Here is an 18,405-nt window from a genome sequence, read left to right as displayed (position 1 = left end):
CCTATGTATACTTTCACTTTCTCTTTCCCCTATTTGGAGAAAGAGACCTAGACACAGGAAGGTACAACAAAGCTCCTTACCTCAGAAGCCAAAGAGATGGACACAGGGAAGCCGCTGCCTGAGCGAAAGAGCATCCCAAAGCATAGCTGTATGTGACAGCTATTTGAATCTGCCGCCTGTGATGACGTCATCGCGGCCACAGCGTCCCTACGCTGTGACCGACGCCACTCCACGGCGCTCGCACGCATGCGCAGTTGCCGTCATCGCGCGCAGACTGCGCAGGTGCGAACCAAGCCTCGATCTCAATCGAGACTTCGCAGCTGCGCAGTCGGAGCGGGGAAGCGGCGGACTGGAATGCAGATGCGTCCCAGCCGCCATGGCCATAGGAAAAAAGGCATTTCGGACAAACAAACACACACAACAGGCTGCCAAAAGAATTCATAATCAGAAGCATACATTACCACGGCACCTGAGGGGATCCATCCTGGAATGGGAGCAAGAGGAGCGCTCACCGCACGACCGGGGTAATAATAAGGGAGGCCTCCTGCTAATAGCTGGGATGATTGGCCGAGATGCCGCTCCCCAGCCAATGGCCGGTATAATCAGCTCTTCAGGCATCAGAGTGAACCCCGTATGTCCGCCCTGCTAATAGCTGGGGAAGCTGGACTCCAAAGACACCGCCATCATCAAACACGTGCGAACCACCAGGACTGGATCAACAAAACTTCATAAGGTAAGAGATACACCTTGGTCCTAGGAGGAGGACAAAAAAGGAACACAGTCTCTGTCTAGAAGCAAAGATTTATGGGAGTGGGGTCCTATGAGGTATGAGAGGTGGGATTAACCCATACGTAGGCTGCCATGGAGTCTGTCAGGAAAGACAATTTTCTTCTAATGCCCCGTACACACGAGGGGATTTTCCACCGGCAAAAAACTTGGATGTTTTTTCCGACGGAATTCCACTCAAGCTTGCCTTGCAAACACAAGGTCACCCAAAAGTTCTTAGAACTTATGACCGTCAACAACGCAGCGACGTACAACACTACGACGAGATGAGAAAATTAAGCTCAATGGTTCCGAGCATGCGTTGAATTGTTTCCGAGCATGCGTAGGAATTTTGTGCGTTGGAATTTGTACAGAGGGATCGCATTTTCGGATAGGAACTTTTCCCGACCGAAAAATAGAAAGCATGCTCTCAATCTTTTGCTGGCTGGAATTCCGCCAGCAAAAGACCGATGGAGCATAAACATGGTCACATTTTCTGACAGAAAGCTCTTATCTGAGTTTTGCTGATGGAATTTCCGATCGTGTGTACGAGGCATAAGTTTCTTACAGGTCAAAAGACTGCCTGGATCCTAATCTTCATGTTAGCTTTGAAAACTGAAACTGTATTAACCTGGAGACGGGACGGCTAAGGAGTAGCACAGACTGGGACCAAACTAATTTGTAAATCAGAACTACAGGAACATAGCAAATTAAAAACAAAATTCCGCACATAGACTTGTTGCTTGTGGTAGCAAACCATATATTGTTTTACATGGATAAATTCTACTGAGTCGGCACATAAATGGATTAAATAATTAGACATGTGCAGAACGAAAAAAATTTGTTTCGTTTTGATTTGTTATTTACATACATTTATTTAGTTTCATTGTTTCATTCATTTAATTTGTTTTTGGAATTCATTTAGTTTTATTCGTTTTCGAATTGATTCTAATTTTTCAAATTCGCATCGATGCTAATTTTTCAAATTTGCATCGATTCAAAAAGTTTTCTAATCAAATTTGAAAAGTTTTCGAATTCGAATAGTTTTCCAATTTTCTAAAGAGAATAAAATAAAATCGAAAATAAAGGAATAGAATAGAAAAAAAATTAATAGGATAGAAAAGAATAGAATATAATACAGTAAAACAGAACACAAAAGGATATAAGATAAAAGAACAGCATAGAATGGAATAGAATAGAATAGAAAGGAATAGAATAAAAACAATAGAATAAAATAGACAGATTATAATTATCTTCGAAAATTTAAATATAATAGAAAAGAATAGAATTAAAAAAATAGAATAGAATAGAAAAAATATAACCATTTTCCAAAATTAAAATAGATGCAATCTGAATTTGAATAGAATAGAAAAGAATAAAGTAGAATAGAATAGAAAATAACACAATAGTATAGAATTTCGGAAGATAGTTATAATTTTTCTATTCTATTCTGTTGTTTTTTCTATACTATTCTGTTAATTTCTATTCTATTCTTTTATATTCTATTCACATTTGAATTGCTTCTATTTGAATTTTGGGAAATGGTTATATTCTTTCTATTCTATTCTATTCTATTTTATTTTATTCTATTCTATTCTATTGTTTTTTTTTTAAATTATATTATTTTCCATTCTATTATAGTCTATTTTATTCTATTATTTTTTTCTATTCAGTTCTTTTCTATTCTATTCTTTTCTTATGTATTAAAATTTATTTTATTTGAAATTCGAATTTCAGAAGATGGTTATATTCTTTCTATGTTATTCTATTCTTTTCGTTTCTATTATATTCTAGTCTATTCTGTTATTTTATTTTCTATTCTGTTCTATTTTACTCTATTATATTCTATTCTTGTATTTTCTGTTATAGTCTATAAATTATTTTTCTATTCTATTCCTTTATTTTCTATTCTATTTTATTCTCTTTGGAAATTGGAAAACTATTCGAATTAGAAAACTTTTTGAATTTGAAAACTATTCGAAGAATTCGAAAACGTTTCAAATTCAAAAACTATTCGAATTAGAAAAGTATTCGAAAACTATTTGAATTCGAATTTCGTCCGAATTTATTTTCGTTATTTCGGATTCCTTTAAATTCGGTACTATTGTCACTTGGAAATTCGGATACATCCGAATTTTCAAAAAACGAAAATTTGTCAGAATTTTAATGCGGAATGAAAATAACTGCACATGTCTATAAATAATAAGGTTATTATATGAAATGGAATATGCAAGCAAAAGTGTATGGACACTTTTCTTTTTCTAGTTTTCCTGTGTAAGTTCTAATGTGTTTCCACATGTGTCTTTCCCTTTTTCAGACCTCCCATGGCATCCAAAACTACAGAAGTTCCCAATAGAGAGCGTCTTCCAAGGTGAAGAGGTTCTTTTACAGTGCCGAGTGTCAGACTACTTCCCCGATGCTCTGACTGTAAAATGGTTTGAGAGGAAAATGGACAATCAGGACTTGGTGGAAGTTTCCAGTTCTCATAAATACAAAATTCCAGAAATTTCATCATGCAGGATGAAGAACCAAACTTTCTCTTCTACAGCGGTTTTATCTTACAAGAAGTCTGATCTGTCGGAGCATCAAGTAGAGTTTATTTGCAGAGTGGAACATCCCAGCCTAGATACACCCATCCAAACCAGTATTGTACAGAACAGAGATACAGGTAATTGATATTATTTTATCATTTATTGTGTATGATGGGAACTTTTTTCCCATTCTCAAACCAGCAATAAACATTGAAAATACTTTGGGCCAAATTTACCAAACAGAGAATTAATCAGAAACATACAATCATGTGCAGAAGTATCAAAACAATGGAGGTTCTCCTTTCCATGATTGCATGTTTCCATACATATCTTTTCATACTTTAGTTGCTTTGGAGAGTGAGCAACCTTCAGCTTTGAGCCCAAAGGGTCCAGACCCCACACAAGTGTAGCACCCTCTAGTGTGCTACCCTGTTTCCCCGAAAATAAGACCTAGCGTGATTGTCGGTGATGGCTGCAATATAAGCCCTACCCCCAAAATAAGCCCTACCCTGTTTCCCTGAAAATAAGCCCTACCCTGAAAATAAGACCTACAAGGACTTTAACTAGGGCTTATTTGGGGGGTAGGGCTTATATTGCAGCCATCACCGACAATCACACTAGGTCTTATTTTCGGGGAAACAGGGTAGATGTAGATAGCTTTTTGTTTTGTAAACAAACATATCACCTTATACACATAAGGTGATATGTGAGAATTGTGAACAACATAAACAATTGAAAACATTAAAACATGTAGTTTTTTTTATAATAAACATCAATAAAAATGCTTTTCATGAGGCTAGGCTGTTGCAGAGGATTTGCTTTATGTTTTTTATAAGGTTTTTTGTTTGCATGTGTATTTTATTGTCACTATTTACAGTCACATTTGGGGTTTGGAATAGATTTCAATAACATGTATTTTTGAGGTTTTGAGGAGGATAGCGCCTACTTTATTTTGTTTTTTGATTAATCAACTTTGGTTGATGCATCTCTATCTATTTGGCAGTTTTTAAAGTTCTAGTTGGCCAGGACACTGAAAATAAATCCCTAAAGTAACAAAATCTCCAACCAAAAGAAGGTGGATGCAATGTGAGAAATCACATGGCAGGCCTAGTTGTAGATCCCTCCAGCAGAAAGATATTACTTAATCAACTGCCTCTTTTCTTGATAGGAGAACAATGTATTCCAATCAAAGAAGAAGACATCTGTTGGTTTATTGGTGTGAGAGAAATGGAGCCAGACTTGGTAAAAAAAGAGGAAGAAGAGCAGTGCCATCTAAGTGCAGTAATGTGGCAGTTTAATATTTAAAAACAAGGGATACACTCACAAGATTCAAATAAACACCAGTGTTTTGGGTATAGGGTTCTTCCGCTCTGCCCCTGGGTAAGGTGCCGCTTGTGTTTCAGTGGTCCAGTAGAACTTGGAGACACTCAGAAGCACGGGTGACGTCACTACCGGTTAGATCGGGTGTAGCGCGTGTTCGGAGCATGCGTGCTACTTCCTCGGGCCCTGCTGGGGGCGAACTTTGAATAGGTAAGTATATATATGCTGGCATGGGCGGACTTGTGGGGCAGAAACCATGGGAATATTCAAATACATAGCAGCAGTATCCACATTGGTCCATATCAAATGAGGATCCACATCTTAAATCCACCCTTACAGACCAACCCAAAGTCACCTACAGATGAGCCAAAAGCACTAAAGCTCAGATAGCACCTAGTAAAATCAAATCCCTTTGTCTAACTGCCAGTGCCCAGTAACTAATGCGAAAAACCATTATCTCTCACCTGTAACCATGTTAGTCATGGACAAAAAGAGTTCACGTCAAAAGGTAAAAATTACATCATGCCAGACTTCTATACACAAAACGTTGGTGTTTATTTAAATCTTGTGAGCGTATCTTAAATGTTAAACTACTACATTACTGCAATTTTTTTTCCCCAGAGTCTCTTCTAGCTCCATTTGGAGCCGGAAGTTACTAAGAATGCAAGTTAATATCTATTTATGGACTTACTATTTACCACAAACTTAATAGACTGCTTCTTTGGTTATTATCGCCATATGAGTATGGTAGCTTGAGCTGCAGTGTGACAATATTGTTTGTTCCTTGAACCATACTTAGTAAGCAACCCTTATGGGCATAGCTGGTGATGCTTGGCTAAAGGGATATAAAGTTTATATAAAGGCCCTCAGATAGCCTAGCAGCCAGATGTCCCCGGGATAGGCCTCAGGCTCTGGCCTAGCAGCCTGGGGCAATACAACATATTTCCACCCAGACAGCCGTCCAGGTGGCACAGAACCCCGCTCACCTACCTCACCCAAATAAATAGGCTCTCCCAGCAGGCTAAGGGACCCAAGAAAATCCCTACCCATTGGCTGAGACACCCCATATACAGTATTCCTAATCTGTCCTTGCAATGCCCTTGTCTTATTTAATGCCACCAGATACCCGGTCATCTAGTGACAGAAGAGAGAAGTGCAGCAATTCCAGAATTAGGGTGGAATCAATTGATCTCCTATCAATTGGCCGAGGCAGCTACACTTGGCAGGTAAATTTACTAGCAACCCTGCCTAAACATCAGGGTGAAACAACATGGTTACTTTTTTGCTGAGTTTTACAGACCTCACACAGTTTTGAAGATATGCCAGTCACGTGCTGAATCCTAACAGCAGTGGTTATCTTCCTGAACCCACAATTTTATACTTTTATGCATTTAAATGTAAGTAAACTATTAAATCAGAGGTGTATGTCATGTACCTGGTGGTAGAGTCTGATATGCAGAGGGAGGCCTCTCTTACACCTCTGACTCGAGGCCCCTGGTAGAGTAAACAGGAGGCACGGGAGTGCAGATTCGCACAAGTGCCTGGCAGAGTTGCTAGCAGACGAGCTGGACTGGAACTGATGGTGGATCTGGGATAGAACCAGGAACAGCTGTCAGGCTGGAGACTGGAGCTCAGGCAGATGCAGGCATGCAGGCTGGAGGCACAGGTAAACAAGTCCAGAACAGACGTGATACAGGAGCAGAGTTAGGTGCAGGCAGGTTCGACAACAGGCTGGCAGCAAAGTAGTAGAAGGAGCAGGCAGGAACGTAGTCAAGACAAGCCAAGGTCGGGTGCAGGCAGATAACAGGAATAGTCAGAGACAAGCCGGGTAGGTCAACTGGAACAGGTACAGGCAAACAGTTATCAGGAATCACAGGGAATGCAGTAGACCAGACAGCACTGATCCAGGGGAATGAGTCAGTTTAAATAGCCTGTTTAGCGCCAAGAACCATCACAAGGTGCGGGCACGTGCACCCGCTGGCATTCTGTTGCGCATTAGCGCGCATGCGTGTGCACGTGTGCATAGGCACGCGAAAGCGTGCCCATGCAGACCTTCTCAGTGGGACATGCAGTACAGGGGAACTTCTGTGGCCGCCATCTTGATTATTGGCGTGCCCTTCCTGACAGCTTAACTAGAGCCTTCAGGGCCCTGGTACAAAAAAACCATGAAGGGCCCCCCTGACCTCTAGTTCTGGGGCCCTTCCCACAGATCCCGGGGTCCTTTTCTCCTGTCACGGTGCCCTTTTATTATGGTCCTGCAGGGACCCCTTCCTACCTTCTTGGGTAGGGTTGCCACCTTTTCTTTAAGCCAAACCCGAAGACTTTAGCGGCGCACAGAATTTTTTTTTTGTAGTATAAACTATACTTATATTTTGTGATTAAATAAAAATTCTAGCTGTATATATTTAATCACAAGAGTCCCCCATTACATCAGAGTCCACAGAGTTCCCTCTTTACATCTGAGTCCACAGAGTTCCCCTTTATATCTAAACTTACAGAGTTCCCTTACAATGTAAGGGGGACTGTGCAGACTCTGATATAAGGGAGAACTCTGGGGGCTTTGATTTAAGGAACAGTGAGAACTCTGATGTAAGGGGGAACACTGCAGACTCAGGTGTAAAGGGTAACTGATATAAGGAGGTCCCTGGTAACCAGAGCCCCCCCTTACATCATCGTTACCAGTATTCTTCTTTAATCAGGGTTCCCAGAGCCCCTGTTACATCAGAGTCTGCAGAATTTCCACTTGCGCTGTTAGGGCTCTTTCACACGATCTGACCACCCATTGTTCTGTATGGGGGGGCGGTTGTAAACAGACATGTGTCTGTTTATACCCGCCTGCATCCGATCCAATCTGTTGAAACCATATGAATGGGGATCTGTTCCCCATCCGCCTGGCGGATCGAATCAGATGACAGTCAGATGTAAACGGACAGGTGGTCCGTTTACATCTGACCTCCCCATAGTAAAGCAGCGCGCCGTGTCCATTTCCGCTCTGCATAAGCGGATCACATATGAACCTGTCATCCTCCTGCTCAGCGGGGTTCAGCAGACAAATCCCCCACTGAGCAGGCGGATCCACTTGACAGAGTGAAAGGGCCCTAAAGTGGAGCTCTTTGGACCATAATTCAAAGGGGAACTCTGATGTAAGGGGTGCTCTGGGAATCCTAATGTTAGGGGGTCTCTGCTCACCAAAGCCCCCACTTACATCAGAGTCCCCCTTTACATTACAGTCCACAGAGCTCTCCCTTACATTAGTGTGCTCAGAGGCTGGCGAATGAAGGGGGGACACTTCACTCGTCATAGATGGAAGCTCGGGCTGACTGCACATTTCCTCCACTAGATAGTTGCAGGCTGTTGGGATTTCTCACCCATTTATCCCCTTTGTGAAGCACAGCTCTGCTGGAGATTGGAATATGGACAGGGCCATGGACACACACAGAAGGTGAGGGGTGGGAGGAGGAGGAGCAAATCCAGCTCTCTCTCCTTTCCCCTCCATGCGGTGAGGGGGGGGGGGGGGGATCTGTCAGTGCTGGCTCAGGTGGTGTGAAGGAGAGTGTAATAGACACACTCTGCTCATAACTGCAGCCAGCAACCCTGAAGGCACATTCCAGGCTTTTGGCCCCCCCCCCACAGTGGTGGAACTCCAGGGCCCAGTTGCACGAGCGACTCTTGCGACCCTGGTAGTTCCGCCACTGCATTAAATTCTCTGTGCAATAGCATACAATATTGTCTTTGATAACCACGGTGGATAACTGAACATTTATATTGGTATTTAGTTGTAAATTATACCAAAAGTTTATTTTTCATATTCCTATATATGTTATCTTTTACTCTTCCAGAGGCTCCAACATTCATTTTAAACAACATCCAGGGCCCCCAGACATGGTTCAGTGGGGAGAAGGTCACTTTATACTGTTCAGCCTCATACTGTATGGAAGGCACTCAGGTAATTTGGATGGTGAAAGCAGCAGGTGTAACTATTTCTGAAATAGGGGAGGATGGAGCAGATGTGAATAGAGACTCTCATCAGTTCTCTGGATATGTGGCTCACAGAGAAAGAACTGAAGTATCCGATAAAGAGGGTCTTCAGGATGTCACCTCCTCTCTGACCTTCACACCCTCCATCATTACACACCAAAACATATCCATCTCCTGTAAGATTCTCTGTGATGGAAAAGTAAAGGAAAAGACTTTTCAACACAAACATCTTTATGGTGAGATTTTACTTTTGAGATAATTTCTGTGTGTTTTCTTATGAAGGGATTAAAGTTGTTGATTGATCTGTCTCAAATGTTGCTTTATGCAAAAGACAATGTCCCATCTATATGGAGAATATGGCAACTTGCTGAATTCAGATCCACAGACTGTTTATCTCACCAAACAGGGTTAGAAGTAAAATTTAGTGTAGTTTTAGTGCAGCTTGGCACATACAAATTATGTTATTCTGGATTACATGAATGGAAAAAAAAATCTTCTTCAAAGCTTCCTGACTCTGCATGGGTAAGAACTGACCTCGTTGTATAACTTCTAACCTCATTGCATGGTGAGGCAAGTAATGAGATCTGGTGTATTGAACCAAAAAAAAAAAAAAAATAAACAGAATAGAGAGTAATATACTAACACAAGAAATGTCAAATAAAAAACAGGCTGCTTGTGGAAGTACACTATTTTGCCATGTTTGAGTTCATGCAGTGTGCGAAGTATGCATGAAAGTTAAAAATTGATGTTTTCATGGTGTAGATATGCCAACAATGAACAAAAACACTTGATACATACATTTTTGGGTAGCAATCATTCCTGATGGGTTTTACTTCCTCTTTTGCTCGCTGCAAAGCCTGCAAATGAAAAGCATAATGGGCTAGTATGCATCGCATACTAGCCCATTATATGCCACTTACCTGCAAAAGAATCCACCGATGTCCCCTGTGTAGGCAGCGTCCATCTTCTGGCCCCTCTTCCTTCTGGGCTGCGGACTCCGGCTCTGTGATTCGCCGGAGCCACGTGATGTCACTCCCACGCATGCGCACGGGAGCCGCGATTAACGGCACAGGCTAGGGAAGAAACAGCACTTAGTTTCGTTTCTTCCCTGCGCATGCGCCGTTGGAATTTTCGGCAGACTACAAGTGAAATATCTCCTAAACGGATCACGTTTAGGAGATATTTTCATTACCTATAGGTAAGCCTTATTCTAGGCTTACCTATAGGTAGAAGTCCAAAAAGTGGGTTTACGACCACTTTAAGTAAATGCAAGCAAAAGGAATTTTACACAAAGAAAAGGGGTTGCAGGGATTTACCCTGCTAATGCTGGACTTTAATGGCATGACGTGAGACAGAAACCATGATAGTATAAAAAATATAGTTTTATTTGTAACAATTTAAAATTCCAAGGAGTTTATAACAGAATGTACAACATAGTAAATATCAAATAAGAGATTGTGCAGGCAGCGCAATCTTTCTAGGGTTGACGCGTTTCGCTGGATTGCGTAGCTTCTTCAAGACCCATAGGTTGAGTATCATATTAATGGCACATGGCGAAAACATTAGAAGCATCAAAACATCTGTGGAGCGGACACAGGGGCTATAGCTCCTTTAGTGTACCTTAAAGCATGTGGGCCAATCTGTGCCAGAGTATCCTTATTACTTGGTAGTTAGTTGTATATAGTTCTGGTTTTTCTTAGATAATATAGTGAGTAGTAGTGTTTTTGCACCCACCTCGAAGCTATATATCCTATAAATTCAAATAGATCTCAATATGGAATGTGGAACTCAAGAGGAATCCTCAAAAAGTGTGCTCCATGGGGTGTCCTTTGATAAAGGACCAATGGCCAGTCACTTCACTATATTCAACTAGCTACCAAGCAGGGCTGGACTGGGACAAAAATTTGGCCCTGGACTTCATCCAGACCGGCCCACTTTGACAGGTTTCTCCCATGCCGGCTGGACATGCCCTCCTTCCGGATCGTATGATGAGCTTCTCAATGCCGACTCCCGAGGAGCATGTCATTATTCAGTCCTCTTCATAACTAGGCAGGGAGAGGAGGTGAGCGCTGCGGGGAGAGGGAGACAGAGGAGCGGAGGGGTGGCGGTCCGCTGTCACTGAAGCCGGCCCACTGAGCCATCGGCCCACCGGGAAATTCCCGGTAGTCCCGACGGCCAGTACATGCCTGCTACCAAGTAATAAGGATACTCTGGCTCAGATTGATTCACATGCCTTAGGGTACACTAAAGGAGCTATAGCTCCTGTGTCCGCACCACAAACGTTTTGATGCTTCTAAAGTTTTCGCCATGTGTCGTTAATATGATACTCAACCTATGGGTCTTGAAGGAGCTATGCAATCCAGCGTGTCGACCCTTGAAGAATTGCGCTACCTATACACCTCAAGTTTATTTCATATACGAATGATAGAAGGTGTTAGAAGGTTACTGTATCATATCACAGCACAATCTCTATTTTGATATATACTATGTTGTACATTCTTTTATAAACTGCTTGGAATTTTAAATTGTTACAAATAAAACTATATTTTTTATACTATCATGGTTTCAGTCTTATGTCATGCCATTAAAGTCCAGCATTTACAGGGTATGTCCCTGCAACCCCTTTTCTCTACTCTATGATCATTTGGATGTGGCATGGGTAGAGGTCTTCCTTTGGAATTTTACAGAAAGTTTTTTTTAATTGTTAATAAATCAAGCCTACTGAATGATTTTAATGTCTACTATTAGCAAAGCCACAACTCCTGGATCCTGTAAAGATAAGTCTTTGTGATGGTGGAGATGTCCTCTGCTCTCTGAATCTCCAGAATTTTTACCCCAAACATTTGAAGCTCAGCTGGAGATCAGGAGAAGATCAGCTGAAGTCCAAAGAGACGTTTGAGGAGAATAACAATCATACATATAATGTGTGCAGTGATTGTACTGTCCCAGGAAAACTATTATTAGATCCCAACTTCACCCTCCATGTGACCTGGAGACACAAATCTCTGGAGAAAGAGCAATCACAAGTCCTGTCCTGGAGGGATCCAGGTAAGAGCACAAAAAAACTACTTCTGGATCCTAGTTTGGTTTTTATTTTCATCTAATATACATCGTATGAAGACTTTAAAAGTTCTTAATGTCTGGGGGGGGGGGTGGTAACTATCAGCAATCATGTGACCACTATAATTGGCTGTCACAGTGGTCACATGGTCAGAAGCCATCCCGGTGTCTACTGATGTTTTCTAAGGACTGAGGCTGCATTCACACCTGAGTTTTGCATCTTTGCGGGTTTTTTCGGACATTTTTTCACATGTTTTTATGCACGATTTTGGTGCATTTTTGCGGATTTTTATACAGCGTTTTTGGGCTTTAGTGTTTTTTTATTAGCCACTAGAGAAAACTATCATCTGTTGCATCATTTGTTGCTAGGTTTTTCAGCTTGTTTAGCTTTTTTATCAGCTTTTATTTATTTTTTTATTTTTATTATTCACTTTTTTTTTTGTTAGGGTTAGAGTACGGTCAGGGGTTAGAGTTAAGGTTAGGGTTTGGGTTAGTGGCTAATATTTTATTTATCGTCCTATTATTTATATATTTTGTTAGGATTAGGGTGTTTATACTACTACTACTAATAATAATAATGATAATAATAAATGATTAAATTCATGTAAAATAAATACACAAATAAATAAAAAAAAATCATAAATAAATTAATACTATGTAGTAATAAATAATAAACTCTTAAAATAACAATAATAATAATAATAATAATAATAAAAAAGTAATAAATAAACACCCTAATCCTAACACAAAACAAATTAATACATTATTATTATTATTATTATTATTATTATTATTATTATTATTATTATTAATAATAATAATAAATATTAGCAGTATTCGTATTATTATATTATTATATAAATATTATTATTATTATTATCATTATTAATCTTTTTTCTTTATTCGGGATTGAGTCTTTAATTATTATTTTATAATTTTATAATTTATTTAATGTTTTATTTTTAAGGTTAGGTGTTAATTATAATTTATTTATTATTACATATTATAAATTAATTTTATTTACTTATTATTTATTTATGATGATTTTAGTTATTTGTGTATTTATTTTACTTTCATTTATTCATATATTATTACCATCTGTTTTTTCTTTTTTTTTTACATTTGAGCAGAAACTTTGGAATTGGCATTTCCATTCAATTCTACGGGAATAAAAATGGGCCAAAAATGAACAAATCTGCCCATTTTGAGCTACCAAATACAAGCTCCAGAACTTTTTTGAGCTTCAGGCGTTTGACTTCAGGAGACATGATGTGAACCATCTCCATAGAAAATAATAGATTTTTTCTCCTCTGGCATTTTGGAGCTTCCAACTTCAAAATGCTGAGGTGTGAATGGGGCCTTAGAGTCGTTTTCGGCAGCTTGGTCTATTGTGCTGGGAGCACACAGGGAGCACACTTCCAGCACATAAATATTGCCCGCCCAGCGATGTGTAAGTGCAGCATGTGGGCATTGAGGCCCAGCTTTTTGCCACTGCACATATGAGTTACTGGGGTGTAAAGGTGTTAAAGTGATATTAAAACCTAATTTTTTAAGCATTTTCAGCAGATGATTTAATCTCTTACTGAGTATGCAGCTTTTTTACCTTTTAATCCTTGCCTATGTTGCATTTTAAGTTGGTTCCATGATCACTTCTCCAGGTTCCCTGTTTCAGTGGGCTCCCTTCTCTTGCAGCATCCTATGGAGCCACCCTTGTACGTAGGGGCTAGAGTTATGTTTTCCTATGCTGTGTGCATCAATAGAAACAACTAGGGTTGGGCCCGAACATCCCCCCCCCCCCCGGTTTGGTTCGCATCCAGAACATGCGAACAGGCAAAAAATTAGTTTGAACGCGCAAACACAGTTAAAGTCTATGGGACTCGAACGTGAAAAATCAAAAGTGCTAATTTTAAAGGCTAATGTGCAAGTTATTGTCATAAAAAGTGTTTGGGGACCTGGGTCCTGCCCCAGGGGACATGGATCAATGCAAAAAAAAAGTTTTAAAAACGGCAGTTTTTTCAGGAGCAGTGATTTTAATAATGCTTAAAGTGAAACAATAAAAGTGTAATATTCCTTTAAATTTCGTATCTGGGGGTGTCTATAGTATGCCTGTAAAGTAGCGCATGTTTCCCGTGTTTATAACAGTCCGAGAGCAAAATGATATTTCTAAAGGAAAAAAGTCGTTTAAAAGTATTAGCGCTAGTGTCAGCTATTAATGAATTGTCGGTCCCGACAATACACATAAAAGACATTGAAAGTCATTAAAAAAAGAAAAAAAATGCGTGGGGGTCCCACAAAATTCCATTACTGGGCTCTTCAGGTCTGGTATGGATTTTAAGGGGAATTCTGCGCCAAAATTTAAAAGAAAATGGCGTGGGGTTCCCCCAAAAATCCACACCAGACCCTTATCCAAGCATGCAACCTGGCAGGCCGCAGGAAAAGAGGGGGGATGAGAGAGCGCCCCCCCTCCTGAACCATACCAGGCCACATGCCCTCAACATTGGGAGGGTGCTTTGGGGTAGCCCCCCAAAGCACCTTGTCCCCATGTTGATGGGGAGAAGGGCCTCATCCCCACAACCCTTGCCAGGTGGTTGGGTGGGTCTGCAGATGGGGGGCTTATCGGAATCCGGAAGCCCCCTTTAACAAAGGGGACTCCCAGATCCCAGCCCCCACCGTGTGAAATGGTAATGGGGTACATTGTACTCCTACCATTTCACCCAAAAAAGTAGCAAAAAAGGTAACAAAAACACACACAGCTTGGCACAAGTTCTTTAATGAAAAAAAAAAAGTTCAAGTGATGTAATCCTTCTACGATTCACGAACGATACAGCCTCCTCTATAGGAGGCGCCTGGCAGAATAACGTGCGACTCGGATGACAGTTCTTAAATAACCGAGGGCGGGGCCACCCGTGACGTGATGCAAGGGGAAATGCCGGGGTTACCCAGTGACATGTACGGGTGACATCGCCCCCCTCTGACGCAAGGGGAAATGCCGGGGTTACCCAGTGACATGTACGGGTGACCCTGCCCCCTCTGACGCAATGGGGGTTTCTCGTGACGTGTCAGAGGGGGCGGGCTCACCTGTACATGTCACTGGGTAACCCCGGCATTTTCCCTTGTGTCAGAGGGGGGCGGGGTCACCCATCCATGTCACAGCCCTCGGTTATTTAGGAACTGTCATCCAAGTCGTGCATCATTCTGCGGGGCGCCTCCTATGGAGGAGGTTGTATCATTCATGGATCATAGAAGGATTTACATCGCTGGAAATTTTTTTTTTTAATAAAGGACTTGTGCCAAGCTGTGTGTGTGTTTTTTTACCTTTTTTGTCACTTTTTTGGGTGAAATGGTAGGAGGACAATGTACCCCATTATCATTTCACATGGGGGGCTGGGATTTGGGAGTCCTCTTTGTTAAAGGGGGCTCCCAGATTCCGATAAGCCCCCCGCCCGCAGACCCCCACAATCCCCGGGCAAGGGTTGTGGGGATGAGGCCCTTCTCCCCATCAACATGGGGACAAGGTGCATTGGCTACCCCAAAGCACCCTCCCAATGTTGAGGGCATGTGGCCTGGTACGGTTCAGGAGGGGATGGCCACTCTTTCACCCCTCTCTTTTCCTGCAGCCTGCCAGGTTGCGTGCTCGGATAAGGCTCTGGTGTGGATTTTTGGGGGGAACCCCACGCAATTAAAAAAAAAAAATTGGTGTGGAGTTCCCCTTAATATCCATACCAGACCTGAAGAGCCTGGTAATGGAATTTTTGGGGACCTCCACGCATTTTTTTAAATTATTTTTCAATGACTTTCAATGACTTTTATGTGTATTTTCGGGACCAACAATTCATTAATAGCCGGCACTAACGCTAGCACTTTTGACTTTTTTTTCCTTTAGAAATGTAATTTTGCTCTCGGACTGTTATAAACACGGGAAAACATGCAATACTTTACAGGAATACTATAGACACCCCCCAGGTACGAAATTTAAAGGAATATTTCACTTTTATTGTTTCACTTTAAGCATTATTAAAATCACTGCTCCCGAAAAAACGGCCGTTTATAATATATAATATGACAATAACTTGCATATTAGCCTTTAAAATCAGCACTTTTGATTTCTCCCATAGACTTTTAAAGGGTGTTCCACGGCTTTCAAATTTGCCGCGAACACCCCAAATTGTTCGCTATTCGGCGAACAGGCGAACAGCCAATGTTCAAGTGGAACTCATGCTCGACTCGAACAGACAGCCCATCCCTAGAAACAACCCTGGTTCTCTGCCTATCTATCACAGTGCTCCTTCAGTATCACCTACAACTCTGACTCCTTCTCTTCATTGCCCCTTTCTGTGGGGGTCCCCCAAGGCTCTGTTTTTGGACCCCTCTTTTTCTCTATCTACACCTCCTCCGTTGGTCACTTGATAACCACCCACGGATTCCAATACCACTTATATGCCGATGACACCCAAATCTATCTGTCTACTCCTCACCTCACTCCTTCAGTCTCCTCTCACATTACTAACTTACTAACTAACATATCAGCATGGATGTCGCACCACTTCCTTAAACTAAATCTCTCTAAAACTGAGCTGATATTATTCCACCCTGCCCGTGCCCCCTTCCATGACTTTTTCATCAAAATCAACAATGCAACTATCAGTCCCTCCCCTCACGCCAGGATACTAGGTGTAATCCTAGACTCTAACTTGTCATTTCAGCCCCAAGTCCAGTCGTTGTCAAAAGTTTGTAGAATTTACCTCCATAACATCTCTAAAATTCGCCCCTTTTTAACAAATGAAACCACCAAGCTCCTCATTCACTCCCTTGTTATCTCTCGCCTTGACTATTGCAACTCCCTTCTCATTGGCTTACCTCTCCATAGGCTATCCCCTCTTCAGTCTATCATGAATGCTGCTGCCAGACTTATCCACCTAACCGCTCAGTGTCTGCCAACCCTCTCCTCCAATCCCTACACTGGCTCCAGATTGCCCAGCAAATTAAATTCAAAATACCAACCACAACAACTGTGTTTTTTCCTTCAACATACAAAGCCATTCACAACTCTGCCCCGAGCTGCATCACCAATCTTGTCTCCAAATATCACCCAAATCGTCCTCTCCGCTCTTCTCAAAACCTCCTACTCTGAAGCTCTCTCAACTCCTCCTCCCATGCTCGTCTCCAGGATTTCTCCAGAGCCTCTCCCATCCTCTGGAACTCGCTACCTCCACCTGTCCGACTATCCCCCACTCTTGCTACCTTCAGGCATTCCCTGAAAACTCATCTCTTCAGGAAAGCCTATCACATCTCCAGCTAATCTTCTACCGCTTCCATCAGCTCATTCCCCACAGTTACAACCTTTTGTACCACCTGCCCCACCCTGTTAGATTGTAAGCTCTTCTGAGCAGGGCCCTCTTAATCCTCTTATATTTTATTGTATTATAACTGTATTGTCTCCCTATTATATTGTAAAGCGCTGCATAAACTGTTGGCGCTATATAAATCCTGTATAATAATAATAATAACCCAATAGCCTAGGATGGCAAGACACTCCCTCCTCCTATCTTCTCCAAGCTAACAGACTGAGAGGAGATTGCCCTTTACACTGCTGACTCTTTCCTGTGAACACTGGAAGTTCAGGGAAGCAGCACTGAGGGGGCAGGAGTCAGCAGCACTAAAAGTTGTAAATTGAAAATGTCGGGATAAGACTCTCAAAAAGTTTACTGGGGAATATTTATTTTATTGTGCTCAATGTGTAAAGCTATAAAACTTTGCAGGTTTAGTACTGCTTTAATTAAACCCTGTATAGCAGTTATTGTCTGTCTGTCAGTCTCCCTCCATATTCTTGACAACTGAGCATGTAATACCTCTTGTACTGGTAGCATTGTGTTCACTAATTAAACAATTTCTAATTATACTAACAAGCTGAAATAATGCTGAATAATGACAGTGACATGGAGGAACACAGCCGTACAGCTAATGTTAATCAAAAGAATACAACGTTTATGTTTTGCTGAATTGTTGAGTGTATGGTTTTCAAAACTGGATGATAGGTGTATAAAAGCTGGATGTGTAGGGTACATACAGTAGACTGCTGGAGAATATTTTAGGCCTATGATGTTAATAATCCTTATATTGTTCTATAAAAGGTCTGTCCTGGTGCCCGGTGATTGAGGAGGTCCTCATACCCCATGTACTAATAGAGCGATGGAACACTCTACAATACAACATCACTGGATACTTCCCTGATAATGTGTCTGTGATCTGGTACAGAAAGGAGAAAGAAGCCCAGGAATATATTCCTCTATCAGAAGATACGAAGTACCAGATCCCAGACATCCAGTCCCAGAGACAGTCCGATCTCACCTATTCCTGTACAGCCAGACTGCTCTTCACACCAATTGTAGCAGATAGAGAATCGGAGATCATGTGTAGAGTGTCCCATCCCAGCCTGGAGAGATCCATAGAGAGAGGATCAGGACCTCTACAGGTGCAAGGTGAGTGATCTATGATTTATGGCAATCAAATATATACACACTAAAAGAATATTTATGGGGTCTATGTATAAAAAAATTCCCAACACTGAGGTCCTAAAGTGTTTGTAAAGGCGTCAAGGTAAAAAAAACCTTCTGTGTGCTGTTCCCCCCCACAGCCCCCCTAATACTCACCTTAGCCCCTCTCGATCCAGCGATGTGCATGGGAGTCTCGACTGTTCTGGGTCTCTCTCTCTTCATTGGCTGAGACAAAGCAGCGGGAGTCATTGGCCTGT

At 41.6% G+C, this 18,405-nt stretch overlaps 1 protein-coding gene across 1 annotated transcript in view; it reads left to right on the top strand.

Moving 5' to 3' along the window:
• LOC141147975 (uncharacterized) overlaps positions 1–18,405 on the top strand; it is a 59,844-nt gene that overhangs the window by 19,704 nt on the left and 21,735 nt on the right. The window contains exons 5-8 of the mRNA XM_073635131.1: positions 3,083–3,433; positions 8,456–8,830; positions 11,343–11,642; positions 17,786–18,133. Coding sequence (XP_073491232.1) covers positions 3,083–3,433; positions 8,456–8,830; positions 11,343–11,642; positions 17,786–18,133 — 1,374 coding nt within the window. The remainder of the gene's footprint in view (positions 1–3,082; positions 3,434–8,455; positions 8,831–11,342; positions 11,643–17,785; positions 18,134–18,405) is intronic.

Source organism: Aquarana catesbeiana, linkage group LG06, assembly GCF_042186555.1.
Source record: "Aquarana catesbeiana isolate 2022-GZ linkage group LG06, ASM4218655v1, whole genome shotgun sequence".
Lineage (NCBI taxonomy): Eukaryota > Metazoa > Chordata > Amphibia > Anura > Ranidae > Aquarana > Aquarana catesbeiana.
The sequence above is the reverse complement of the archived record's forward strand: the minus strand, read 5'-3'. Positions and strand labels throughout refer to the sequence as shown.